Raw genomic sequence first — 27,954 nt, forward strand, 5'->3', positions numbered from 1 at the left:
CAGGATCTTTGAGAGACAAATTATCAAACAACCTGACTTCGATTGTCTATTTACTTATATATTCCCTTTAGATTTTGACTTCGTTTTCTAGTTGCCTATCTCCCTACTTTTAATGGTCATTTTCTGATAGATTGTTATTCGTTTTTGCTTGTAAAAAGTTGTAATTGGTTGGCAAAGGGTATCTTATAGTATTTGATATAATAAACCTAACAAGCACAAAACACATCTGCTTTAATGGCGATTAGGGAACAGTGGATTGATTAATGAAGGGCAAGCTTTTGATCCTATTGAGGAAATTTTACTTCCCTTTCGTTGCTATTGTACACGCAAACGAGTGAGTTTTCTCAACTTTTTTTCTTGTTACATTGGAAGATATCGAAACCCTGATCATCTATAAAAAAGAAGTTGATTGAATACTTAAACTTGTAAATAACTCCCAGTTAATTGATGTCTACAATGTCAGGTACCCTTTGAGATTGTTATACTCAAGGATCATGATGTAGCCAAGGCACTGATCGATCACATTTCCAGCCGTGGCATCGGGAATTTAATTCTTGGTGCTTCATCCAGGAATGGGTTTTCTAAGAGGTACGGCTACCATTACCAATCAATTTCATCTTTTCCATTTAGTGCTTTATCACATTATATCTGTTTCGTCGAATTAATGAACTTTTTTCTTTTTCTTTTTGGGATCTGCAGACTATTCAAGACATCAGATATTCCAAGTAGTGTGCAAAAGTTGGCACCGGATTTCTGCAATGTATTTACTATCAGCAAAGGAAAGATATGTGCAGTGCGTGCAGCCTGCCGCCGAGTGCCTGCCCTGCCGACCCTCCCGGAAGAATCTAATTACATGTAAGCATTATAATTGCACAACTACTTAGATGAACTCATATCTGCATCTGCGCTCTTGACAACATGACATACCATATATGACTAGAGAGCATTACCTTGACACTTGGTTTATAATGATTCTGATGCATGTCATTCTCCAGAGGCAGAGCCGCAAGCAGCAAATCATATGACGAGGTCTCAGTGCAAGAGCCTGACATGGACACTGGCCACTCTTTTGTAGGCTCAGAAAGACGAAGTACTGATAGCATGTTGTATTCTTTCTACGAAAACTTTGGGCAAGCTGAATCGACCCAAATCTCTTCTATGTCCTTGAAGGTGGACATCACTGAATCAGCATCAGAATCAGATTTCGGGAGTTTCGATGGCCTTAACACTATGCATGAAATGCCATCAGCGGAGCAGCACAATGGCTCAGGAAATCCATTCTTGTCGCAGAAAGTACTGGTTAGAATTGCACATTATTTGAACCAAAGAAATATATATATGAAGACTACTACTTGGAAATTACAGAGATAAGGACAGAAAAAAGAACATTTGAAATGTGGATTTACTAGGGATGAAAGTGAATTCATGTGAATTCATGCATGTGGTGAGAAAAAGACTTATTCTAATATCTTTATACTTGCAGGAAGAGATGGAAGAAGAGATGAAAAGTCTTAGAATGGAGCTGAAGCAAACGATAGAGATGTACCATGCAGCCTATAAAGAAGCACTAACAGCAAAGCAGAAGGTACTGGCCAGCTAGAACCCTCAATCATAAGTTTCTAACTACTTAGATGAATCCATATATTATGCAAGAGATCTGGTGTACAAATTGTTTTACTTCTTTAGGATTTGAATAGTCTCGAAGTTATTATACTCCCTATGATACTGTACAGTAATGTTTGATAGATTATCTTAAACTCCATGTACCACAATCTTATTCATTCTATATAGGCTACAGAGCTCCAAGAGGGGAAAATGAAAGAAGAACTGAGGCTAGAGGAAGCACTACTCACCTTAGAAGCAACTACAGCAGCTTTGAAGAACGAAAAAGAAAAGTCTAAGGCAGCGATATTGGCAGTAGAAGCAGCTCAGAGGCTTGTTGAGGAAGAGGTGCAAAAGAGAGTGAATGCTGACAAGATGGAGGAGAACAAGGTTTTGGATACTTTTGGCCAGTTCTTTTTAGCTCTCAAGTACCAAAGCTTATTTCATATCGTAGTTGCTTTGATTTTATTCTATGTCTACTTCTCAATCTTTTAGTGAGCTTGTCACTCTAGTTGGGTAATCTTTTAGCTATGCTAGGATTCCTGCATTACCCAGCAATTAATATAGTTAGTGCAAATAACAAGGAAATGAGACTGTTAATGAATTCAAAGCATTGAAATATTGAGGTACTCTACCAACGTGATGTTGTTTCTTTCTTTTTATTGAGAAAAATTAGAGAACAGTACCAGAATAACTGAGTTTAATATCTCAAACCTGCAGCGTAAACTCCCCTACATCCCTTGCAATGCCCTCTCTTCAATCCCAGTAAAAAAACCTCTCTAACTTGGTATTCAAACCACGGAAAAGATCAGAAAGAGTTCACACAAGAATTTGGCAATAGAACCTAAAAGAACGCCTAGATTCTAATGTAATCTATCAGCAGTCGAACTAGGAGCAACATGCCAACAGAGGAAGATATCCTTTGGAGGCCAAAAGATATGAGAATGCATTATGTTAAAATTATATGCATAATAGACTCTCACTTTCATATCGAATGCAATGACACTCGTTAGAATAATAGTCTACCAAAGACGAAAGTAAAATGTCAATCTAGCGGTCCGTAATCATCAGACATGGATAGAACAATGTACGTACTATATTTTGTTACAGTAGAGGGGAATCGAAAACTAACCTGACTTACTCTTAATCTATCAGTCAAATCTAGCTAGCTAGGAGCAACATGCCAAAAGAGGAAGATTTCCTTTGGAGGCCAAAAAATATGAGAATGCATTATGTTAAAATTATATGCATAATACTCTGTCACTTTTGTATCGAATGCAATGATTAATAGTCTACCAAAGACTAAACCAAAATCTCAATCTGGTGCCCATAATCATTAGACATGGGTAGAACCATATAGAATATATTGTTACATTAGAGCAAGTTCAGCGGTAAGCTTTTGCCCGGGTAAAAGCTGGGAATGATGATGTGTTGACCAGTTTGCTTCCACCGGCCCATCTTTGACCAGGCAAGTCTTGCCTTTTCATGACCAAGGCCAAAGAAACGGGCAAGCCCGTGACTTATTTCTTGACCCAGGCAAAAGCTCTGCCAGCTGGGCCCAAGCTCAGCACATGGGTGACGTCAATCACTGACGCCCATACCAAAACGCGCTGGACAAACGCGTGGAGAAGACAGACCAAGCAGAAAGCGCCGCAACACGTGAGGAACACGATTTTGTCGCCTAGCGAGAACAAGTGGGACGCTCTGTTGACGCGTGGAATGTTGCCGTTGGATATCAGCAAATTTGAAAGCAACGGTCCTTTGATCTGGGCGGTTGTTTTCAATTAAATGTGTGGATCCGACGGTAATGGAATTAATAGCAAATTTGAAAGCAACGGTCCTTTGATCTGGGCCGTTGTTTTCAATTAAACATGGGTGGATCCGACGGTAATGGAATTAATAGCTATGTATAGGGTTGTAACGTTAAGAAACGGTAAGAAAAAAAATTGTAAAAAATTCTAAAAATTTCTCTATAAATACCTAGCATTTTCTTTACATCTCACACCCAAAATACTAGAGTTCATAGTTACACCTTCCTCTTCTTCATATAGCTCTCATCATCCATATTTTTCATTATCCACTATGGCCGAACAAAGGGGAAACACACGTCCACTGGCCGCACAAGATGGAGATCAAAATGAAGATGAGAATACCCAAGACAAAAGGAGATGGACGGATGAGGAAGATGTTCAATTGTGCAAGTCTTGGAAAGTTGTAAGCCAATGTCCGGATATGGGCACAAATCAGAAAAAAAAAAAGACTTATGGTTGCGCGTGAAGTGACACTTTGAAGCAAATTGGCCCAAGAGCCGATCAGCCCAATTTTTGCAGGGAAGGTGGAAAATTTTGAAGGTTGAACTCTTTGAGTGGCATTGTGCATTAAGGCAAGCGAAAAATTGGTACAAGAGCGGTTCGAATGCGGTTGATGAGGTATGTATTTGTTGATAAATCATTTAATTTGTTGATACATTATAGTAAAATCATGATAAATAATGTAGTAATTATAATATCGTTTTAATTGTAATAATTGTTTTTCGTTATAATTAAAATAATTAGTTGATAAATAATGATGAAATTACAACGATGTTTATATTTGTACTTATTGATTTTTAACGCAAAATGGTGAGATAATTTCTTATTAAAATTATGACATTTATAATAGATGACCCTTCATAATAGCGTTTATATTTGTACTAATTGCATTTTTTAATGTTTTCTTTTTAATTACGTAGCAAGATGAAGCACAAAAATTGTGGCATGCTGGGATGAAGAGAAAAACTGGAAATGCCAAAAGACACAATTTTCAAAGCTTTGATAGTTACGCTGTTGTGGATGGCTTTGCACAATTTAAAGACATCCCTAGCCATACATCCAGAGGAACATCAAATGAAGGAAATCAACATACGCGCACACAACCAATTCCTGGAAATTCTCCCATCAACTTGGACATGGATGTAGATGAGGTAATTGCAGGTGAAACTGCATATCCTAATGTGAGGCCTCAAGGAAGGAAAGCTGCAAAAGAAGCAATATGGAAAGGAAAGAAGGTAGTGAAAGATCAAAGTCCTTTGTCAAGCATTCTCGAGAGTATAGCGAACAACCAAATAGAGGCAACCGCGGGCAAGAAAAAACTAGATGACGAATTCGCTCGAAGTCTCCAAGAGGAAGAGAAAAGAGCATGTATCCTCTTGCAAATCGAAATGCGAAAAGGGCAACTCCTATTTCAAGAAAGGCAAGATCGAATTAAAGAGAGGGAAGAGCGAAATAAAGAGAGGGAAGAGCGTATTATGGAGATTGATACAAGTAAAATGACGCCAAATAAAAAGCGTTATTGGTCAAGAAAACAAAAGAAGATAGCGGAGAAAGAAGATCTTGACGAGCAGCCGCCACCTTCTATGGGTGGATACTATCTGCAACCAAATTTTGGTGGTGCATTCCCACAACCAAATTTTGGTGGTGCATACCCACAACCTCCTTATCCCGGTGCATACCCACAACCACCTTACCCCGGTGCATACCCACAACCACCTTGCCCCGATGGATTCCCACAACCTCCCTTAACCGGTGGATTCCCACCACCTCCCTTCACCGGTGGATTCCCACAACTCCCTTACCCCGGTGGATACTATCCGCAACCACCTTACCCCGGGGGATATCCTACACAACCACAATTTTCACCTTTCTCTACGGGTGATTCCACCAACCCTAACCCTAATGATGAGCCTTCAAACACAAATTGGATTCCTAGAGAGGATGAGGATTATGATTTGAATAATTAGGTTATTATGCATGTTGTGTAATTGTATTGTACTTATTCCTAGTTTTTCATTTATGTAAGCGACAATTTAATGAAATAAAAGTTGTATTTGGAAATTCCCCTTATTAAAGCACACACCTTATATTCAAAATCATAGCACATAATAAACATAATACAAATATCTGATTTCTGGAAAATTTCAAGGAAATTTGTCCGTTGTGCCTTCACTCATTTCAAGATAAATTATCGGTTGCTCATAATTTGTCCACTGAAAATATTTTTGAAAAAAGTAAATTTGCATAATTATGACATTAATTATCCATAAATCTCCATTATTATCATCAAATATATTTTATTTTTTAAAATTTTTTAAAAAAAATCCGATAAACAGTTTTTAAAAATGAACAGTAGAATTAAACAGTGAAAACCCATAATGAACAAAAATTTACATGAATAGTAAAATGAACAGTGTTGACCGGGCAAGAAAAAAACGGGTGGAAACCTATGTCCAGTGGCAGTGAATAGTAACTTGACTGGTCGAATTCTTGACTTCTCAACTTTGCCTTTTCTTGACTACGGGTGAACTTGCTCTTAGAAGAGAATCGGATACTTAACTGGCTTACTCCTAAGTCCTAACTCAATTTTCTCTCTCTCTCTCTCTCTCTCTCTCTCTCTGACAGACATTTTTTTTTTTCTTTCTTTCTTTCTTTTCTTTTTCTCTTCAAAAGGATAAGCCTGTTGAAATTTAACAAAAATTACTAATGGAATTTGAAATTACTATAACAGCTGAATGACAGGATCCTGTTCAGCAAAACAGAATGACAAAATTATATCCATTTGAAAAGACATTAATAATATTACGTAATAACCATTAGCTAGGAGCCTAGGACTGGTCATTTTAAAATTTATACATGTCCCCTCCAGTAGAAATAAGAAACCCATCACCTTGCATTAGGTAGGGTGAGGATTATTTGGTTAAATTCATAAATAATTTCAATACTACTATTACTATTGAGAAGTATTAGCATTATTGTTAGACGACCACATTACCCTAATATGTGAAATTGTTCTAACATGATAAGGAATCTCTGTTCAAGGCATTCTATGCTTTTATGTCGATTGTTAAGTCCATAGTTTAACACGTAAGAGAGAGTGACAACTTGAAATATATTGTTAACTCATTTACTTACTAATATATAGAATAATTTTGTCAGTTTTGTTTATTAGTTATCTAAAAATGCCTCACTATATAAATGAACAGGAACATGAAACAAGCCTGCAAGATTTGTTAGGCTTAATTTGGTGTGAAGGAGAAGTTTAGAACCACGAAAATGCCTCAAAGGCTCAAACTCCTAGATTTGTTAGGCTTTGCTATTAACTCCTCTAGGTTCTTTGCTATAGCCTTTTCCCTATAGTGCATTTCAAGTTTGCTAAATTGGGAAAAGGTAGCAGGCAGAAGTTACAACTGCCCTTACCCATGCGGGAATATATGAAGCCTTATAGAGCATCTCTAACGCTAAATTTAACTTTTTATCTATAAATAACTAGTTTTTGTAGCAAAACTCAACTTCAACAGAGTAGTTAAAGTTAAGTTAAATTTAGCTTTTGATAAATTCACTAGTTATATTAACAAATAACGTATATCTAAAGAACTTCTAATATTTCTCTCTTCTCTTTTTATCCACATGTCACTTTATGATTTGATAAAACAAATGAAATAAATAGTATTCTTATAAAAAAAATTAGTTATAGAGTAACTATGTTTTACTTTTATAGTTAATTTAACTCAAAAAGTAGCTTACATTGTCGGAGATGTTCTTATATCCTTATGTGATAATTTATCATAAATTCATATTTGTAGAAGGAAAATCAGTTTTGTGTGCCTATTCAAACTATGATTAGTTTCATGGTTGTAATAGGAGAGAAGGTTATAAAATTCATAGTCCTACTCAGATTAGTTTTCCTTTTAACATTAGAACATGTACTCTGTAATCCCTATATATAGGGCTTCTATTCTCAATAATGAAAGACAAATCTCTCTTCAATCTCTCTCGAATTCTCTTTTCCTTAAACACGTTATCAGCACGAGTTCTAACCACAAAAACCAAAAATCCAAAAACCGAAATTCTCTTCAACATCACCTTTTCACCGTTGCACCTAGCCCGAGCTAGCCTAGCCACTGCTGCCCACCTACGCACCCTTGTGCCGCCTAGTGCCCCTGCAGCATCGCCGCAATCCTGCTGCCCCTGCAGCACAGCAGGACGCTCTTTCCTGTGCATATTAGCATGCTTGAACGCCCCGAAACATCTTGATCGGGAGCTCAGATCAAAATATTTCCTTCATCAAAGTTGTTCGTCTCTGTCTCTTCTATCTGACCTCCGAATTTCAGCCTTATCGGAGTTGTTTTGAGATCTTCACTCTTCCGCCAAAGCAAGCAGCTCCTCCAGCCTAGCCTAGCAATTTCCAGCCACCTTTTCTCAAGAAACAAGTTTTTCAAACTGACGTTGCAATCCTACACATCTAGACCACACAGCAGGGATTGAAAGATAGTTTGCAAACCCTGACCCAGGAGCGATAGTACGTCTGCAATCCTACACACCTGCATCAACACGCGTGTATATTGAGAATTTCAAGTTCCGAAATTCATAAGTAAGTTTTCACTAGTAAGTTGTTCTCGTTTTTGAAATTTAATTTACTTTTCTTCGGGGACTTACAAAATCTCTTCTTCTACATCCCACCTTTCTGTAATGTGGGTTCGATTTGCTAAAAGCAGAATCGTGAGGACTCACGCTATATACGAACTAAGAGAGTTCGTAATCTTCGGACTAAGAGCGTCCTTCAGCATCGATTTTTACGAACTAAGAGCGTTCGTAGGCTACGGACTAAGAGCGTTCGTAAGCATAAAAATTCCATATAAATGTCATTGGTTTCAATCCAAATCCAAAAAATTTGGACACTATCAATAAAGACAGTGGTTATAACTCTTTCTCACTAGGCGTACTCAAGAGTAATTGTGATGTCTAGGAAAGGTTTGAACCGAGAGAACGGTTTTAAAAGTGAGCAACGCTCCACCAAAATCTCGCCTTACCTTACCTGGTTACAACCAAATTGGAATTACCAAACGAATTGAGTAACTACTACTTGTCTAAGCTTGATTATCCTTTTTGGATTAAATTTAGAAACTTTGACGTAATCATTAGCTTTCATTGAAATAAAGTGTCGATTTTGATTCGAACTTTATTCATTCAAGTATGTTTCCCGGAGAGCTAGAATGTCTCGTGGATAGTGCTACTATGCAGACCATACTTCGGAATAGGCAGTTATTTCTTGAGATGATGCCTACTCGATCTTCAGTGACTACGATGGTAGGGTCATCTAAATTGATTCATGGTCAAGGACCAGTTCAATTCTTGTTGCCACAGGGCACAACGCTCCTAGGGTTGAAAGAACCCTTTTGAGCTTCAAAGATATAAAATCCAATGGTTTTCATGTGGAAACACATTGTGAGAATGGACAAGAGTTCTTTTGCATAAACTATAATGACTACGGACATAAAAGAGTCTTAGAGAAACTTATGTGTCGATCTAGTGGGTTGTATGCAACCATTATTCGTATAATTGAATCCAATCATGTTATGAGAGATGGTTTATGGGATTCCGACACGTATAGGCTTTGGCTGTCACAGGCCGAACTTTGCAATGCGCAAAGCGGACCGTGCGGCACTTGCTAGCAAGCAAGTCAGCCAAGTGAGTACCTTGCAAGGAACAATGAAAGCCACACGATATTAAAATAGTGCTAGCAACAAGCAAGAACACAATTATATAAACGTTGGGCAACCACGAAGAACAATGAATATTTGAAAGGAAAGATCAAAGGGCAATCTCACGAGACACAGATGATTGAATAATTCCTCTTTTATTGATGGTAAGACGGCAAGGGAGGCAAAAGTACATGTGCTTACCTATACTAGTTCCGTAGTCCAAACTATGCCGACTAGGAACCCCTCCCCAAAGAGCATATCGGCCTTACATAAACATGGCAGGAGGAAACATGAAAAAGGCCGAGGAGACTAAATGCTAAATAAAATAAATTACATAATTTGTAAATTACCAAAACACCCCTAGCACACAAGCAAACCAACCAAAGGCTTGACTAATGACCCTGGACAAGGTTGCTTGCAGCATTACAAGTGCGGCCCTTAACACTTTGGCATGACCGTTTGGGACACTCAGGTCATGATATAATGATCCGTATATTAAAAACTTCGCACCGACATCCATTTTTCAGAACGAAAAGAAGTAAAAATCGGATTTTGGACTCCGAAAGAGCCTCTGCGCCTCACGGTGCCGTTCACCCCCAAAACCGGCCATCCTTGGCTTGCGCCGCCGTCCCCCTGCGGCCTCAGGGTGGCATTGACGCCACCAATGCTCTTTCAACTCCAAACTTTACTTCTAAAGTCAATTGTGACTTCGTGGCTCAACCAAAATCCTCATTGGTTGTTTCTAAAGCCCATCATTCGTCTGCAAAGCTTGCTCTTTAGCAAAATTAGGATCGAGACTGATGTGGCTAAAATAGCCTCACAATTTAACCCTGAAAAATGTAGTTGTTAGTATAGGGATAAGCAGGGATCGTTCAGTCCGGGGATTGTAGGGTACACCTAAACAAAAAGGTCAATTTAAATTAGTAATTAATAAAACAAGTATTAACAAGTATTTATCTACAAATTTATACAAGAAACAACCATCAAAAGGGGGGATTCAACTTTTGGTTTCTAAGTTTCTACGAAATAAAACAAAAAGATAAATATATACACGTGATCGACTTCTTCACACTCAAATCAGAATTTCCAAACCATATCAACATGCAATGAATTATTTCAATCTAAACAACCTAAAATCGTGCCAACACTAAATATCAGAAATGAATTCGAAGTACAAGTCTGAAGAGATCGAGTACCACTTTAATTCTTCTTTTGAATCTCCTAAGTAAGGAAAAGTCCGTAACTTAAAATATTTTATAAAAAACATCACGTTAATACTGAAGAGCATCCGGCAATATTAAATATGAATCATTAAGTGTAATTAGAATTCTGAATCCAAACATGTATGCATCCATAAGAAGTTACAAACGCACAAACATGTAGCATATAATTTCGACCATTGCACATAGCCTTTACCACTTCAATTTATGCCCCAAAACGATTAGGTGAATTAGAACACAAATTTGGCTTTATTAACCTGCAGATTAACATAGTTATTCAACCAAAATCATATGCTTAAAGATATAAAGGATGGCACAAAATCAGATTATAAAGATATCATAAACAACTCAAGAGCATAAAGAAACAAATCTGAAAATTACTAACATAAACTCATTCTCAACAAAAATCCAATTCCAATAATAAAGCTCATAAACGAAATCTGAAATTCAATACTAAAGAGTACGAAAACAGAAATAAGGGCCATGAATTACACTTTTTGATCTTCAAGGAAGCTTGGAGAATGTCAAGAGAACACAAGGCTTGGCCTTCAAGAACACGAACAGTCTTGGAGAAGTCCTAAAGCTCTTCACGACAAGAGGCTTTTTCTGATTATTTGGAGAGGGTTTTGGAGAGAAAAGAGCTAAGCTAATGAACTGAATTTTGTATGAAGAAGTGATGATTTTGGAGTAGAGAATGACTGCTATTTATAGTGGAATTCTTACTCTTGTGATGCAATCATGGCCAATCATCTTGAGGTGATTTCTCCTCCAAATTTGCTTGATTTTCTCATGACAATGTCTTGATTTTTCTGATCTTTTTTCCCCTTAATGATTCATTGTATATTCCTTGAATAGTGACCAGATACATCCCTTATTCCTCTCCTTTAAATTGCACTAATATCTTCTTCCAATTGTGCACATAATGAACTCCTACAATCAAGAAAAATCAGAATTTAATTAGTGTTATAATCAATAGTAAATAAGATAATCAAGAATAAATATTGATTATAAACACTCCCTTTTATCTCCTTTAATTCTTCATGATTTTTGTTTTAAGTTTTCCTTGAATTCATCAGTCAAGAGTTCTTAATGTGATGGACTCTCATTAAAATATAAAAATCAGAAATAGAAAAGTTCAAATGAAGAAAGTTTCCTAAAACAAAATAGGAAATATTTCCTAAAATGAAAGAGGAAAGTTTCTAAAACGACTTGTCCTTAATTTACGCTCATTTTTGCTCTTTTTCGCCTGTTTTCTCCATTTCAGTCCTTGAATTACCTAAAAACATAAACTGTGTTATAATTATTAATTTTAAGAGAATAACTTAGCCAAATGAGGGAAAATACATATTAAAAACGTCACACTTTGTGCTCCTATCAGAGACCATCCTATGCAAAGGACACTAAAGAAAATATACCATTCTTGCAAAGAATCCAAGGTGATATTTGTGGACCTATTCAACCACCATATGAACCATTTCGATATTTTATGGTATTGGTTGATGCATCAATAGATGGTCACATGTCATGCTATTATCCACAAGGAACGCTGCATTTGCTAAACTCCTAGCCCAAATTATTAAGCTAAGGGCTCACCACCCTGATCATCCTATTAAGTCTATAAGATTAAACAACGCTGGGGAGTTTACATAAAAAACTTTTGATGATTATTGCATGTCCATTGGGATTGAAGTTGAACATCTAGTTCCTCATGTTCACACCCAAAATGGTCTCGCAGAAGCCGCCATTAAACGACTACAAATGGTTGCTAGGGCATTGGTAATGCGCACCAATCTCCCTATTTCTGGTTGGGGCTATGCAATATTGCATGCAGCTGTGCTTATTCGTCTAAGGCCCACTGCCACCCCAGATGGTGACTGGGTATGAGCCTGATGTCTCACACTTACGCATATTTAGGTGTGCAGTCTATGTGCCAATTGCGCCACCACAGTGCACTAAAATGGATCCTCAAAGACGATTAGGCATTTATGTTGGATATGATTCTCAAACATTTGTCCGCTACTTAGAACCCTTGACAGGCGATCTCTTTACTGCTAGATTTGCGGATTGTCACTTCGATGAGATAGTTTTCCCGTATAAGAACATAAATGTTCAAGAGGAACAACATGAATTGTCGTGGTCTGTCCCCACTCTGTCTCATCTTGATCCCCGAACCGCACAGTCCGAAATTGAAGTGCAGAGGATTCTCGATCTTCCGAACATAGCAGAATTGATGCCTAATGCGTTTTCTGATATCGCTAAAGAGACGAGGTCACACATACTTGCTGCAAATGTGCCTGCATGGATTGATGTCCCTAAAATTAGAGGACATGACGCCATCTCAGGGGTACCTGAGCATGGCGCCAACGTCCCCTCCCATGGTGACATTGTGGCTAGGCCCACGGCTCTTGCTAGGAAGCGCGGGAGGCCCATAGGTTCGATGGACTCTGGCCCAAGAAAGAAAGCGAGTTTGGCACAAAATAATCCATTAATCATCGATGTAAATAATCCATCTCATGAGAATATTCCGGATTATGGTTATGTCCAAGAGACATCATTGGGGGACGCTCCAATGTCAGAACCAATTCCAGATAATAGAGAGATCTCCATGAACTACGTACACTAGTGTACATGAGATGATGGATAGAAATTATATGGCAATTGATGATGCATTTGCATATCATGTTAAGACAAGGAATCATAGAATATGATCCTATCAAACCTCGCTCTGTCAAAGAATGTCAACGAAGAGCGGATTGGCCTAAATGGAAAGAGGCGATCCAGGCTGAATTGGATTCACTAGCAAAGAGACAGGTATTTGGGCCTATAACGCAGACACCCCCAGATGTAAAACCTGTTGGCCATAAATGGGTCTTTGTTAGAAAGCGTAATGAGAAAAATGAGGTGGTTAGATATAAAGCTCGCCTCGTGGCGCAAGTTTCTCACAACGCCCTGGAATCGACTACGAGGAGATGTATTCTCTCGTAATGGACGTTATAATGTTCCGCTACCTTGTCAGTTTGGTAGTTTCCGAAAAACTTGACATGCAGGTTATGGATGTGGTTACAGCATATCTCTATGAGGATCTAGATTCAGAAATATATATGAAGGTTCTAGATGGACTTCAATTACCCAAATCAAGTGGCTCTAAACCACGGAGCGCATTTTCAATAAAATTAAAACGCTCACTATATGGATTAAAACAATCCGAACGGATGTGGTATAACCGTCTAAGTGACTACTTGATTGGGAAAGGATATATTAATAATGAAATATGCCCATGCATGTTCATTAAAAGAACAAGTTCCGGATTTGCAATCGTAGTAGTTTATGTCGATGACATGAACCTAATTGGAACTCTAGATGAGTTAAAGAAAACTGCTAAATATTTGAAATCCGAATTTGAGATGAAAGATCTTGGGAAAGCAAGGTTTTTTCTCGGTTTAGAACTCGAGCACCATAGTGATGGGATTTTGATCCATCAGTTTGCATATACTCAGAAAATTCTAAGTCTGTGAGTACTTCCATGATTGGCAGTAGTCTTGAGCCCGAAAAAGATCTGTTCCGTCCAAAATATGAGGACGAAGAATCATTATAGGCCAAAGTGCCCTACTTAAGTGCAATAGGCGCATTATTGTACTTAGCTCAATGCACAAGACCGGACATCTCCTTCACAGTGAACTTGTTAGCTCGACATAGCTCTGCGTCAACATGCCGCCATTGGATTGGTGTAAAGACAATTTTTCGATACCTTAGAGGTACGATTGATATGAGCCTATTCTATCCCTACAGAGAAAAAATGAATGACGGAAATTTGGGATCGGACCCTAAGAGGCAAAATGCCACCGTCCTAGGGTCGGCCGCTGGCCATGTTGCCGCCGCCGCCGTCCATGGTGGCCGGCGTCTCCCTACTCCCCTCCATCAAAACGACAACAATGTTTTGATGGGTTTTACTGATGCAGGGTACCTCTCTGACCCTCACAAAGGTCGCTCCCAAACAGGTTATGTCTTTACCATGGGAAGCACTCTAATATCTTGGAGGTCTACGAAACAGACCCTTGTTGCTACTTCCTCAAATCATGCAGAGATTATTGCTCTACATGAAGCTGTGCGTGAATGTATATAGCTAAGGTCTGTAATTAGACATATTTAAAGAAGTTGTGGTTTGAAGTCCACCACGGATGAACCTACATGCATTTATGAGGATAATGCAGCTTGTATTGAGAAAATGAAGTTAGGTTTCATCAAGGGTGACAACACCAAGCATATATCACCTAAATTCTTTTATAATCAGCAACAACAATCACTTCTAAAGATTGAACTGAATCAAATCCGATCAGAGGATAATATAGCGGACTTATTCACTAAGTCGTTACCTAAATCCACCTTCGAGAAACATGTGAAGAGCTTCAGATTGAGAAAATTATCCGAACTCCCATGATTGTAGCAATCAGGGGGAGATATCGACATCAGGGGGAGTTATGATGTCTACATGTTCGATCTTGAAGAAGTGAAGGACGTGTTGTACTCTTTTCTCCTCCTCAAGCTTGTTTTTATCCCACAGGGTTTTTCACTAGAGCAAGGTTTTTAACGAGGCAACGGACGAAGCGTCACCACCAAGTTTGAGTGGCACAAGGGGGAGTGTTGAAGGAAAATCAGTTTTGTGTGCCTATTCAAACTATGATTAGTTTCATGGTTGTAATAGGAGAGAATGTTTTAGAATTCCTAGTCCTACTCGGATTAGTTTTCCTTTTAACATTAGAACATGTACTTTGTAATCCCTATATATAGGGCTCCTATTCTCAATAATGAAAGACAATTCTCTCTTCAATCTCTCTCAAATTCTCTCTTCCTTAAACAATATTCTATAAACATAGATATTATGCTCAAATCAGCTTAATATAGGAAATTTGGTAATATTGCTACCGTTAATTTCCTCCATAACACTCTTCTGGAATATGGATATTCTCTAGCTCTAGAACATTGATATATATATATATATATATATAGAGAGAGAGAGAGAGAGAGAGAGAGAGAGAGAGAGAGAGAGTAACAAAATTAACTGGTTTTTGAGAGAATAGCTTGCATAGTTTATGTGGCAAGGCATTGCCAGTTGTTATGGGGTGATGCAAGATCTTCCAAAGAGCATAAGTTCTCAAGCATATTAAGGTTCTTCATTGTGGGTTTGTTTAGTTCTGATAATCTAAGATATTCTTAGCTCTAGTTTGTAATAAAATTCATGGTAAGAGAAATGAGAAGAGAGAAAGCAGAAAACAGTACCATAGAGGCGGTGGCAGTCGCAATCGACAAGGACAGAGGAAGTCACCATGCTTTCAAATGGACAGTTGAAAATCTCCTCACCAAAGGCCAATCTATTACACTTGTTCATGTTAAACATATAACATCTGCGAATTCCACACAATGTAAGTCAATCTCTTTCAGCAACTGTGTATGCTTATGTTAAAAGTACAACAATTTGCTTTTGTTTCTCATTTCCTCTGTTTTCCAATCTTATGGTGCAGCCAGGGGGCATTCCCACGTCTGGAGAGAAGGAGGAGTTCAAGATAGTCAACAAAAACCAATTTGATGCTAAGATCAACGAGTTGTTTCTTCCATTCCGCTGGTTTTGCGTAAGAAGAGCTGTGAGTCATGCTTCTTTAAGTATCATTAATCTTGCTTCCCAATATAATTACTTATCCTTGTGATCTGATTTTTGTGGCAGATAAAATGCAATGAAGTTGTAATTGAGAACCCTGATGTACCAAAAGCACTGATTAACTATGTTTCCGCTAATTTAATTGACATTTTGGCACTTGGGGCACCATCGACAAGATACGGCCTTCTGCGGTATACGTCAATGATTTCTTATCAGAGTTTTCTTTTAGTTTTGTATGCACCACATTAAATGTCATTGCAAAAAAGTATCAAACAGAATCAGCATTAGCCAGTATAATCCACTATACCAATATGAGTACTAGTTTTCAAGTCTCATGTATATTCTTTTTTTAGTTTCTTCTCCAACATAACAGGATAAGTAACCAGTTATTTATATTTCATGGTGTGTGCTATGAGTTTTACAGCTAGCTTTAAGTTCCAATATATTATAACAATGTGAGCACCTACATCTATATGTCTCAACCAAAAACAAGTTTAGCCAGATCAAACTTTCGCCAACGAAATCAAAGTTTGAGAAATATATGTGGTATCTGATTCTGCATATTTTAATCTAGACTGGAACGAAACAAATAACAACAACATACCTTTGTTCTTGTCACAGGTTCAAAAGTACAAATGTTTCAACCACAGTGTCAAAGGCAGCACCAGAGTTCTGCACTGTGTATGTCGTCGGAAAAGGAAAGTTATCATATGTGCGATCTGCTAACTGTTGTCCACACCCAAAAGCTCCTTCATGTAAACAAATACAGCACCAATACAGCAATGTTTCTGAAGCAAATAAAAGCAACCAGCACCCCAGACGTTAGTTGACTTCCCATGAATTGTAGCATCTTGTTATTCCCTACCTCATATTTATCTATAGTTATGTCATTTCTCACTCAAGTTTCTTTGGTTATCACAGAATCACAGAGGACACAGTATCTAGCCAATAGCCATCTAGATAACATTGAAATCAAGTAAGCCCTTGATCCTGATACACTGATGATCTGTGAGTATGTCAGAGATGAGTGTAGATAGTGATGCTAAAAACAATTAATAATGGAACTGTCATTAAGATTTAATCGTCACCGTCTTGTTCCCCCATTTCAATCTCCCAATTTTAGCTATTTTTATTTTCATAAGTAGTCATCACCAAATAAGAAAAGTCAGGCCATCCGCTCACCCAGGGATATTAAAACAGTAGTACTTAGCTGTCAAAGAGATCTAAGGCTCTCATGCAAGCAGTAATGGAAGGCTTAGCTTCTACTTTTGTGACTTTCATTTAAATATGTCTCTGACTATGCTCTCATATACTCACTCAAGCACTATATGTATCTGTATCTCTGTTACAAATTTCACCCGGGTGCTCCCTCGATGAAGTTTTAATTAAATGTGTTAAAAGGGCTCTAAAGGCCTAGATATTTGTAGATATTTGTGTGTCTGTGTGTCTGTCTCTGTGCGTGCGTGTGTGTGTGTGTGTGTGAAAACATGATTAATGAGAGGACTAAAACAATGTAAACTATTCAGGTCACCATTCACCAAAGGAAACGCTTCAATGAGCAAAACATATGAACTCTCGACAGAAACTGATATATCGTTTGTCAGTAGTGGAAGGCCAAGCACAGACTGCATGTTTCCTGCTTTCTCTGAGAGTCCAGAATGAGGACCTCGACATTCAATCAGTTCATACATGGACTACAGAAGACCATCTTATTCAGGAGGCAAGTTTATTGACATGAGCTCTTCACAATGTGAAGTCTCATCATCCTCAATTAAAAGTGGAAACTCATGGTTATCACATAATATGGTAAGACATGTTCCAGCATAGTAAACTTGGAAGCACCAATACAAGCTTTGATAAATGCTTCCAACCATAAACTTTATTATCAGCAGAAGTCTACTAATTTATATGTTGTCGTATTGTTCATTCAATAACTGATAATTAAGATGCACACTTATAGCAACAACACAGCCAAGCAGAAAGAGTTGAGTGTATTAATACTTGCCTTGAAAATTAGGATGAAATGGAAGCTGAGATGATGAGGCTCAGGCTAGAGCTTAAGCGAACAATGGACATGTACAGTACGGCCTGCAAGGAAGCCCTCACTGAAAAACAAAAGGTAACTATTGAAAACCAGTATTTTGTGCATTGAATTTGCTTGAAATCAAGTTTCCATCAACTGAAATACAAGATGGCAAGCTTCACTCCGAAGGATGTAATGAATTTCAAGTAAATAACTGTAAATTATCAACTGTTTCTTTGAGTCCATGCCCTCTATGCACCTAACATGTTCACAAAGCAGACTTTAACTTCTAAAAAGAGGCTTGAGAATCATCATCTAGCACGCCTGATTGGTACAGTGGGCATTATCCATAATATTTCTATATAGCTCAAAATCTCTCACACACATATGCATAAGGAACACTTCATATATAGTCCAACTGTGCATCTTATGCCTTTTATGATACCTAAAAGAGCAAGCATATGCAAGTTGATTGTATTTAGCAACAGCTGGAATGACAAAACTACAAGTCCAACCACACAAAGAGATCATGGATTCAATTTAAGGAAAATAGAAATCTTGGGTTTAAAACAACTTCAAGCTTAAATTCTAATAGCATATCATCACAGAAAATGCAACTTCACCGATTGAAAATGAAAGAAAAGCAGAGATTAGAAGAGGCACGAGAAGCTGAGGAAGCTGCATTGAAACTTGCAGGGAAGGAGAAAGCAAAATGTCAGGCAGCAATGGATGCTGCAGAAGCAGCTAAAAGGATTGCAGAAGCAGAAGCACAACAGAGGAGGAATGCTGAAATGAAAGCCCCTAAAGAAGCTGAAGAGAGGATGAAGGCACTAGGAACAACGACATACGATCCCAGATACAGGAGATACACAATTGAGGAGATTGAAGTAGCAACAAATAATTTTTCACACGCTCTAGAGGTTGGGGAAGGAGGCTATGGGCCAGTATACAAAGGTGAACTAGACCACACACCAGTGGCAATAAAAGTTCTACGTTCAGATGCAGCTGAAGGATGGTCCCAATTCCAGCAAGAGGTTGGTTTCACACGATCAAACTACACTTTGTTCATATATTTCACAGATAAGCACATTTAACGGATACTAAAATCAGGCACTTCCATCTTAAATGAATTGAATATTGAACCTTTACAATTTTCCAGAATAGGGAACATATTGTCTGAAAACAAAAGCAGCTTGATCCAAAGGCATTTTGTATGATCATATACTATTGTTGATATATCTTACAACCTTTTGATTATGCAGGTTCATATATTGAGTTGCATACGCCATCCCAACATAATTCTTCTTCTTGGAGCCTGCCCAGAGAATGGATGCCTGGTTTATGAGTACATGGATAATGGGAGCTTAGAAGACCGTCTCTTTTGGCGAGGTAACACCCCAGTTATTCCTTGGCAGCTAAGGTTCCAAATCGCTGCAGATATTGGCACAGGACTGTTGTTCCTTCATCAGACCAAGCCAGAACCACTTGTACACCGTGACCTAAAACCCAGCAACATTTTACTAGACTATAACTATGTCAGCAAGATTTGTGATGTACGTTTGGCCAGGCTTGTCCCTCCATCAGTAGCTGATTCTGTCACTCAATATCATATGACATCTGCCGCTGGAACCTTCTGTTATATTGATCCAGAGTATCAGGGATAAAATCTGATATATACTCACTTGGGGACATGTTCCTACAACTAATAACAGCCAAACCACCTATGGGTCATCACGTTGAGCGGGCTATTGAGAAAGGGACTTTCTCTGAGACGCTTGACCCTGCCGTTCCTGACTGGCCAGTTGAGGAAGCATTGTGTTTTGCAAAGCTAGCTCTACAGTGTGCTGAAATGAGGCAAAAAGATAGACCGGATCTTGGGAAGATTGTTCTTCCTGAGATTAACAGATTGAGAAAATTAGGTGAGGATAGCATGAATGGCGTTACAGTTGGTAATGGTGAAGTATCTTCAGCTAGACAAGTGAGTACCATAGCAGACCTAGCATTGCACTTGAAGTAACTGCATGGATGATTTTTTAGGAGCATCAAACATCAAAATGCCAAAAAGAAACCATTCTAGACTACTGTTTAATGAAAAATTAAGTAAAGAGCCGGTGGAAGCTTCATGTTGGGGTCTTTCTATTTTAGATGTTTTTTTAACATTTATTTTCTTATTTTGGTTTCTTTAGGAGGTCATATATCTATCAAACTCAGGATATGATAGCTCAAGGAGCCGTTCAAGTACATCATCTTGTCCACGAAGAAAATCTTCCTTGGATTAGAAGCTTCTCTTCGCTAAAAGTCAAATGAGTTTTTCAAGTTTGTATATATTAGGATTTAGGACCCAATAATATGAGCAACCAAGCCCAAGCTTGTATCCTGGCCCAGAATAGCGATTTCGGTTGAGTAAGCCCATATCAGGTTCAAATATGTAAACGATGTCGTTTATTCTGATAGTATGTCTATCACTCCTATGTCATGTTGAAACATAGTCATACCAAATCAGCTGCTTCACCTGTGAAGTTGATGATTTGGTATGACCAACTATCACCAAATCAGCTGCTTCACCTGTGAAGTTGATGATTTGGTATGACTAACTATGAAGTCGATGATTTGGTATGACTAACTATGTAGCTGGATTCCAGCCTCATTGTCAAAATTATCCGAAGAATTAGATTGAATTCCTTTTGGCTTTCTATATTCTTAGTTTTCCATTTCTCTTGGGATTAGAACCCTAACAGTATCAGACCTGCCAAAGAGAAAAGGTGAATTCATTACACTTGGAAGTAAACTTGGGGAACATGCTTAAATTTCTTAACAAGCCCCAACTCGTTTTGAGTTCGTTAATAAAAGACACTGGATTGGGAAGGTAAACTAGGAATTCCCTAAAATATATGTCTACAGACACTGGATTGGGAATGTACTGTGCTGCTGTTGTGAGGCTGTTATGGTTCTGATATCTGTTGTGGAACTGTTAGTCGTTTGGTTGAGATTTTTATTCTGTCTGAACTGCTTTGCTTGGTACTGTATATTCATTCATAAATTTCCAAAAAGAGATCTCTTCTTTCGCAAGGACATTTGATGCTCGAGATTGCATTTCATACAAAAAAGAAAGGCATTTTCTGGAAGGACATACGGTTAAACTAATGCTCCGGTGATCTGTACGTAAAATCTTCTCCCATCATACATGATAAAGTTTTCCGGGTAACCGCTATTTTGAATAGCTTAAACTACTAGGTAAGTTCAGGCTGGCATCTATAGCATGATGTTGATACGTCATCCATCTCAACAATACACAACAGCCTGAACAAGGGGAGCCTGCATAAGATCTATGAGATCAGGAAAACATTATGATTATCTCGAATGGGCCTAACAACAACAGTACTCTGGCACAACCATGAACCGTGTCCATGCACAATGGAAGATGAATATTGGAGCTGATAGACCATCTTGTATAATAATATGCATGATCCATTCAAATGAGAATTCTACGAGAGTCACGAAGGTCACAAAAATCAAACGATCATCATCCATTCGTTTATCCAAACAATCGAGAAGTGTAACCCCAATCAAATGACAACAATTTCTATAAACATGTATTTACACATCGTGCAGGTCGCTATTCAGTAATTCCAAAATATCTGGTCCCTCCGATATTGCTTTTTCAAATATACTGAAATTAGCTTCCTATAAGTCCATTCCTTCTGCTTCCGAAACTCCAAAAATGCCTCTGAGCTTGCATGGAAGTCGCCTTTCCCCAGAACTTCAAATACAAATGGATCTGTTAAGACTACTGGAGAATCATCCAAGTTCATTTTGTTTAAAGCAAAATACAAGTTTCTTCCCAGTCTTCTATCCAAGTATACGTCAACAACACAACCACAAGTGACAAGATCAGGAACAACTTTCTCATGTTTCATGTGTTCAAGAGTAAGATGGAGATCCCAGAGTAGAGACATTCTTGAAAAAGCCAGAGCACGAATATTAAATGTAGTGAGATCAGGGTGGAATCCGGCTTCCACCATTCTCAGAAATTCTCTTTGTAAGCTTTTCATCTTAAAGTTGGCAGCATAGGATAGCAACAATAGGTTCCATAAAAGATTTCCCAAGTTTCTTCTACCTAGACCAACACTCTTCAGGAACTCAGCTAAACTATAAAACTTCCTTTTCTTTAGATACGCCAAAGACATTGCCCTGATTCCCTCTTCCTCTATCAAAAACCTGGACCTCTTAAGGCGACCATAAGCGGTCTCCATCTCAGTCAGAGAACCAAAAATGCTATAGTACCTAATGAAGACATTACCAGTGGCCGAGTCTACCGTGAAGCCCCTTGATACCATTTCTTTCAATGTATCTTCCATCAATTTAAGCTGGCCTCCCTTCCCAAAGCAAGAGATAGCTAGTGAGTAAACCTCCGGTAACAAACTTAAATTCCTCGATCTGATCTGACCCACAATTTCATTCACCTTTCCGAAACATCCCACATTGCCATAAACATCAAATAGCTCCGCCACAACCTGAATACTAGGCACAAAAGAGCTGTTCAACATTTCATCCCAAATTGCCTCAGCTTGAGGGAAAAGGCCATTCTTCGCATGACATAGCATTACAGCAGATAGAGTGGAGTTACTCGGCACAAGACCATCTGATTTCACCTCAAGTAAAACCTCCTGAGCTACATGAGGCATCTTTTGTCTACTTAAACTCTGTATTAGCGGTACACAATCTACATAATTATCTTTCCCATTGGAACACTCCTCCTGCTTCCATGTCCGGATTATCTGTTCTAAACACGCACACCAGAAAGAAGAATTCAAACACAGATAATATGAATCAAGACATTCAAACCAACTACAATCACATGTATTTAGACCATGAACTAACTGTAATGTTTCAGCAACTTCAACTATCTTTAACTATAAGGTTTCAGGCAATCACACAAGTCAATCTACATCAAGAATATTCATCAAGACTCAACTGGTGTTTACTACGCAAATTCTGGGCCGTTGTTGGTTCAAGTAAAAAGACCCAATTCTCACAAAGATAGTACCTTTCCTGCTTTTTAAAGTGAACTGCAACTAGTTTTAATTAAATTCAATAGAACTGAAGTAACCCAAAATCGAATGCTCGCAAAAGACTGACCTTGCGTGCTAGAGCTCGATTTTGCGAAGGTTGTGATTGATGGCAAAAAATAGAAAGACGTTTGGGGTTGAGAGACCCCGAAACAGAGGCTGTCCTCAGAACAAGAATGGCCTCCATTTTCGAACACAGCAAAGTAGTGAGTTTAATCTGTAATCTGTCCAGGGTTACATTAGTCTGTGCTGGGTTTCGGACAGTTGAAACTTTACAACTGTAGACGCATCCTTTTTATCTAGATGATACCGTCAAACCATTGACCCAAAAGAATGGACAACTATTGGGCTATGGAGAGGAAAACTATTCTATAGTCTCATCCATCACGAATACAATGGTTCGGGTTAATATCATATTCTATTAGTCTGAAACACCGCATGATAATGTAACGTGATATTTAGGAATTATAGAATAATAACTATATATCGTACACTTATTAGAGTCGGTTTGTAGTACCATTAAACGGTTAGCATTTTTTTTAAAAAAAAATAAAAGAGTTGCTGCGCAGCCTGCGCTGCCCTCAAGTTTTGGTTAATGAAACTGTCAAATATAAAGGGGAGACATTAAGTCTAAACCCCTTATTACAATAAGCATCTAGAGAATGTCCTGAAATAATATCGGGAGTCTCTACAAAATAAATCTATTCAACAACGCATCATGTTGAGTCACAAATTACTTATGCAATTGTGCCCCATAATTATGAAAGTTGATTTGTCTTCCATGCTATTTTACCTTTTTTAATCAATTTCCTTTTATTTGTAGGAAACCTTGCATTGAGAATAAAATGACTATTTGAGACTTGAAATGTGGAGATTTGAAGCTAGGAGAAGAAGACACGGAGATTGGAAGAAATTGCAAATCGACTTTTCCGACAAACTTTTCCGGCGAGCCGCCACTCATGGAGGGCCTTTTCTCCAGCAAAGGAGGACCATGGTTGTAAGAATTTCTCATCACTTGAAATTCAAATATCTCCCTACACCTAGTCTTTTTGTCACCTTGCCAATTTGGGACCATTTGGGGGACAATGGTGTAAGAGCATCTCTTGCACACTTTGGGACCAAAGAGGACATACATAGCTGATAAAAGAGAGGCAAAAGACCAATTCTTCAGCATTCTTGACTCCATTCAATCATCTTCATCCTATCCAATATTCATTTTCTCTCTAGAGAAGACCACCATTTCCACCACTACAACCTCCATCTCTTCCACAACTCACCTTAGAGATTCCAAATTTCACTATTCTTACCAATATCAAGAACTTAGAGCAAGGAGAAGGAGGTGACTACCACCATCATGTTCTTGGAGACCTATCTTCACCACCTCTTCCGGCATCATCAATAGTCACCCTTTACTCCCTATCTCTTTATGTATTTGGTGTTTAATAGAATGTTGAAGCTTGTGTATCTAGCTATGTGTGAGTAGTGAACTAGTTGGGGTTAGGGTTGAAAACCCTAGCCAAACTTGCTTGGATTGATGCTTTTGTTTATAAATTGATGCAAATTCATGTTGTCATTCTCACATGCTAAGTCAATAGTTGAATGCATTACTTAGACCTAATCAATTTGAGTTATGTGTTTGCCATGACATGAAGTTTTTCCAAGAGATTGATTACCTTTAGGAAAAAAAGGAGCATGAAAGCACACCATGTGTGCATGTGAGGGTAGTGAGATAAAATCACCTAAAGATAGGATTGGTTTGCTTGCTTGGTTATCTAAACTCTAAGCTTTATGCATTTAGGGGCAAAGGATTGAGACCTATCCGGTAATTGAATTTGTCTCTAGGTAGTTAACTCTAGACTTATCCGGTTAGAGTTAATAAAATGAAAGGGGTTTAAGCCTTAGTAGTCCTATCCGGATGCTAAGAGAGTAGTTGGACAATTTGCTTTGCATTATTCATATTCAATTGCTTTAATACTTGCAAGGGAGGCAAAAGGTGAAACCCGATGTCCTAACTCCCATCCATTTAACAACAACTTGTTTAGTTTAGCTTAGTTTATATTACTTGCTTTCATTGTTTCAATTTGAATAGAAACCAATCTCAAAATCAAAATCAAATCTCTACACACCATCTTGCACATACTCACCATGAACTTTGGTTCACTTGTGAGCTTTTGTTTGTGATTGTACATTTGCATATTCTTCTAGTTTTTCCTTAGGTTTTCCCTAGCTCGGAAAAGATTTACCAATCCTCGTAGGTTCGACATCCTTACTTAATCCCCTATTCTATAATTTGTACCTCTTGCACTTGAGGGTGGTTTCAATGCTAACACATCAACTAATAAAGAGTACTCTACTAGCTACCCTATTTGCTTTGACATAGCGGTGACATAACGGATAGATAACTCGATGTGTAACCCGATTACAATGTAGAATAATTACTATAAGCACAGTTGACAGAACCCGACCCGAGTTTCACCCCTAAACCCGGATACGAGCCTGCGGGACCCATTTCAAAGGAAATCCAGACGAAAAATCAGCAGAACCTCCCCTAAAATGGGCTAACCAAAAATTTCACCAAACCTGGACATGCTTAAATTTTTGCTTCTACTCAAACACACATTACCATATTTACATTTCAAGCATATATGTTACATTCAGAAGGTACGAATTCCATCACAACCTCAGTATGATAAACATCAACTCAAACAAAAGCATCCACCAAATTTAAAAAGGGTTATCCGAGTAACACTAATAGCTAAGCCGATATCATACAAGGTAGGTTAAGTAATAACCTACGGACAAAACGGAAGCGCTGATTCCAAAGTCTCTAGTTCCTGGACGCGATCTCGGCCAATCTGAAATCTGGGTATTTGAAAACGAAGGGCCCAAGGAAAAACATATAAAATCCATTAGAGTGAGTGGACAAAACTAAAATAAAATCTGAAACAATTAATGGAATGCTTCCCCATTTCTCTTTTCAACAAAACCAACATGCAGCGAGATTCCATAATATTTCCAACTCAATCCTTTTCCAAGAAAACTCATTTGATGATTAGGAAGGACTGCTTCCTAAGCATCTCATGCCATCTGGGAGGGACTGCCACCCAGATGACGCATCGCAAGGGACTGCCAACCGGAATAGGAGGCGGTGGTTAGATGGGACTGCCAGCTAGCCACAGGTAGTTAGAAGAGACTGCCAACTAACTACCTCATGTCATCTGGAAGGGACTGTCAACCAGATGACGCATCGGATGGGACTGCCAACAGGGCTGTAGTCTGGAAGGGACTGCCAACCAGACTATTACCTAGAAGGGACTGCCAACTAGGTAAGATACGCATGCGCCAAAACTAGCCTCCTTATCAACTACTTTCTTTTTTAAATCCTTTACTTTCCACAAAATCACATTTACTCAAAATAGTATGCCAACTGAAACTTAATACCATGCTGCATGCATTATTTAAACAAAATAAAAGTCCACTCACAAGTGAGTCCCGCAGCTAATCCTGCTGCCTGCCTGTGTCCTCCTCGTTCGAGGGCTCAGTATGTCCTGTAATAATTGGGCATGATAAAATTAATCTCACAAAGGAAATCATAAAAAAATTAAAACTCATTCCCTTGAAAAATTAAGTAACTCGTTACTCAACAATTCCTCTACAAATTTCGAATCTTTCCAATTTGGATATTTAACATCCGACAACGGAAATCCTAACATTCTCAACATCCACTAATTTCTTTTTAGCCTTCAAAAGTCTCTTGTAACTTCTCAACAATTAATTTCAATATCTTAACTACAATTTTAACCAATAAATAATGAATAAATTCTCCCTTTCAAGTTCTTCAAATTCTCTCTTAACTTCCTTTGATCCAATTCATTTTCTGAATTTTTCCCACAATCGCAACTACCACAAAACCACAACACTGATTGCCATGACCAACTTAACCAAATCTCTTGAGACAAAAATCCAAATCCAACCACTATAACTAATTACAACAATTCCCAAAAGCTCCAACTTAATATCCAAATCATAAAAATAAATTGGACTTCTCCATTAACACACAAATTAGATGTTTTCATAGAGCTGCCAGCGCCCCAAGGCGCCGTCGCCCATGGCGATGCGCCACCGCACAAACCACCACAACCGGTCAAGCTATTTTTACAAAACAACCTCCAAAACCAGCCAAGAATCAAAAATATACCTGCAACAGCCAACAATTTCCAACGATTTTGGCCGGAAAATTCAAAACAAAAACCAAGAATTCGCGGTTACTGTTCACAGTATCAAACACCTTCAATTCTTCCTCCACCGGCCATGAGAAGCTGCAAAAGGTTAGGGATGAAGATTAGCATCACCCCAGCACCCAAAACCCCAAAGAAATCCTGCTGGAAACCGCCAGAAAACTGAAGATCGGAGCCAAACTCCGGTTTTCCCCATTTTTGCAATTCTCTTCGAAACTCAAAAACCAATGATACCTAAGGTGAAAAACTTACATATCTAGGAAAAGGAGGGAGGGAGGATCATGCCATGGTGAGCGGTGTGCACTGGGGTGGCCGGACGACGTCAATTTTTGTGGAAGAAGGTCGGCGGCGAAAGAAAAAGAAAGGGGAAGGGAGAGCTCGGGCTTGTCCCGATTTTTTTTCCTCAATCTATCACTTTCTCTCTCTTCCCAACAAAAGAAACTCATTTAAGAAAAAACTCCACCATAAAAAAAATAGTAATTTCCATTTTAGTCACAACTTTCCTGATATAACACCGATTTAAACAAACTACGTGTCCACGAACTCAATTTTCCGTATACTACAACATTCTTAAAGAATTTTCTTAACTCAACGGACAAGGACATAGTCAATTTCTTGGTCAATAACGGTAAA

General features: G+C 38.3%; 2 protein-coding genes across 3 annotated transcripts; one reads left to right on the forward strand and one right to left on the reverse strand.

The window, feature by feature from the left end:
* Positions 1 to 457: 457 nt before the first annotated feature.
* LOC112196721 (U-box domain-containing protein 34) lies at positions 458 to 20,272 on the forward strand. Its single transcript, XM_024337129.2, is given in 10 exon segments — positions 458 to 1,299; positions 1,484 to 1,585; positions 1,792 to 1,992; positions 15,858 to 15,965; positions 16,058 to 16,182; positions 16,613 to 16,703; positions 18,009 to 18,110; positions 18,623 to 19,048; positions 19,277 to 19,667; positions 19,670 to 20,272. Coding segments are annotated over 10 exon segments (2,226 nt in total). The 5' UTR covers positions 458 to 981; the 3' UTR covers positions 20,032 to 20,272.
* A 1,245-nt stretch (positions 20,273 to 21,517) lies between these two features.
* LOC112197702 (pentatricopeptide repeat-containing protein At3g42630) lies at positions 21,518 to 23,439 on the reverse strand. Of its 2 annotated transcripts, none has more exons than XM_024338490.2 (2): positions 23,154 to 23,439; positions 21,518 to 22,792 (listed from the first exon to the last, which is right to left on the reverse strand). In XM_024338490.2, the coding sequence occupies exons 1-2, from the start codon at positions 23,268 to 23,270 to the stop codon at positions 21,635 to 21,637; spliced, it is 1,275 nt and encodes a 424-aa protein (XP_024194258.1). In that variant the 5' UTR covers positions 23,271 to 23,439; the 3' UTR covers positions 21,518 to 21,634. The 2 variants fall into 2 exon arrangements, with proteins under 2 accessions (XP_024194258.1, XP_040373425.1); XM_040517491.1 differs by having other exon boundaries at positions 21,518 to 22,797; positions 23,154 to 23,314.
* Between the last annotated feature and the right edge of the window lie 4,515 nt (positions 23,440 to 27,954).

This window comes from Rosa chinensis, chromosome 4 (genome assembly GCF_002994745.2).
Source record: "Rosa chinensis cultivar Old Blush chromosome 4, RchiOBHm-V2, whole genome shotgun sequence".
Taxonomy (NCBI): domain Eukaryota; kingdom Viridiplantae; phylum Streptophyta; class Magnoliopsida; order Rosales; family Rosaceae; genus Rosa; species Rosa chinensis.

Bases quoted from the DNA above. Each gene is read 5' to 3' on its own strand.
- LOC112197702 (XM_024338490.2), bottom strand. From the start codon at position 23,270: ATGGAGGCCATTCTTGTTCTGAGGACAGCCTCTGTTTCGGGGTCTCTC. The intron at 22,793-23,153 runs GTCAGTCTTTTG...TGTTTAGAACAG, and splicing joins ATCGAGCTCTAGCACGCAAG to ATAATCCGGACATGGAAGCA.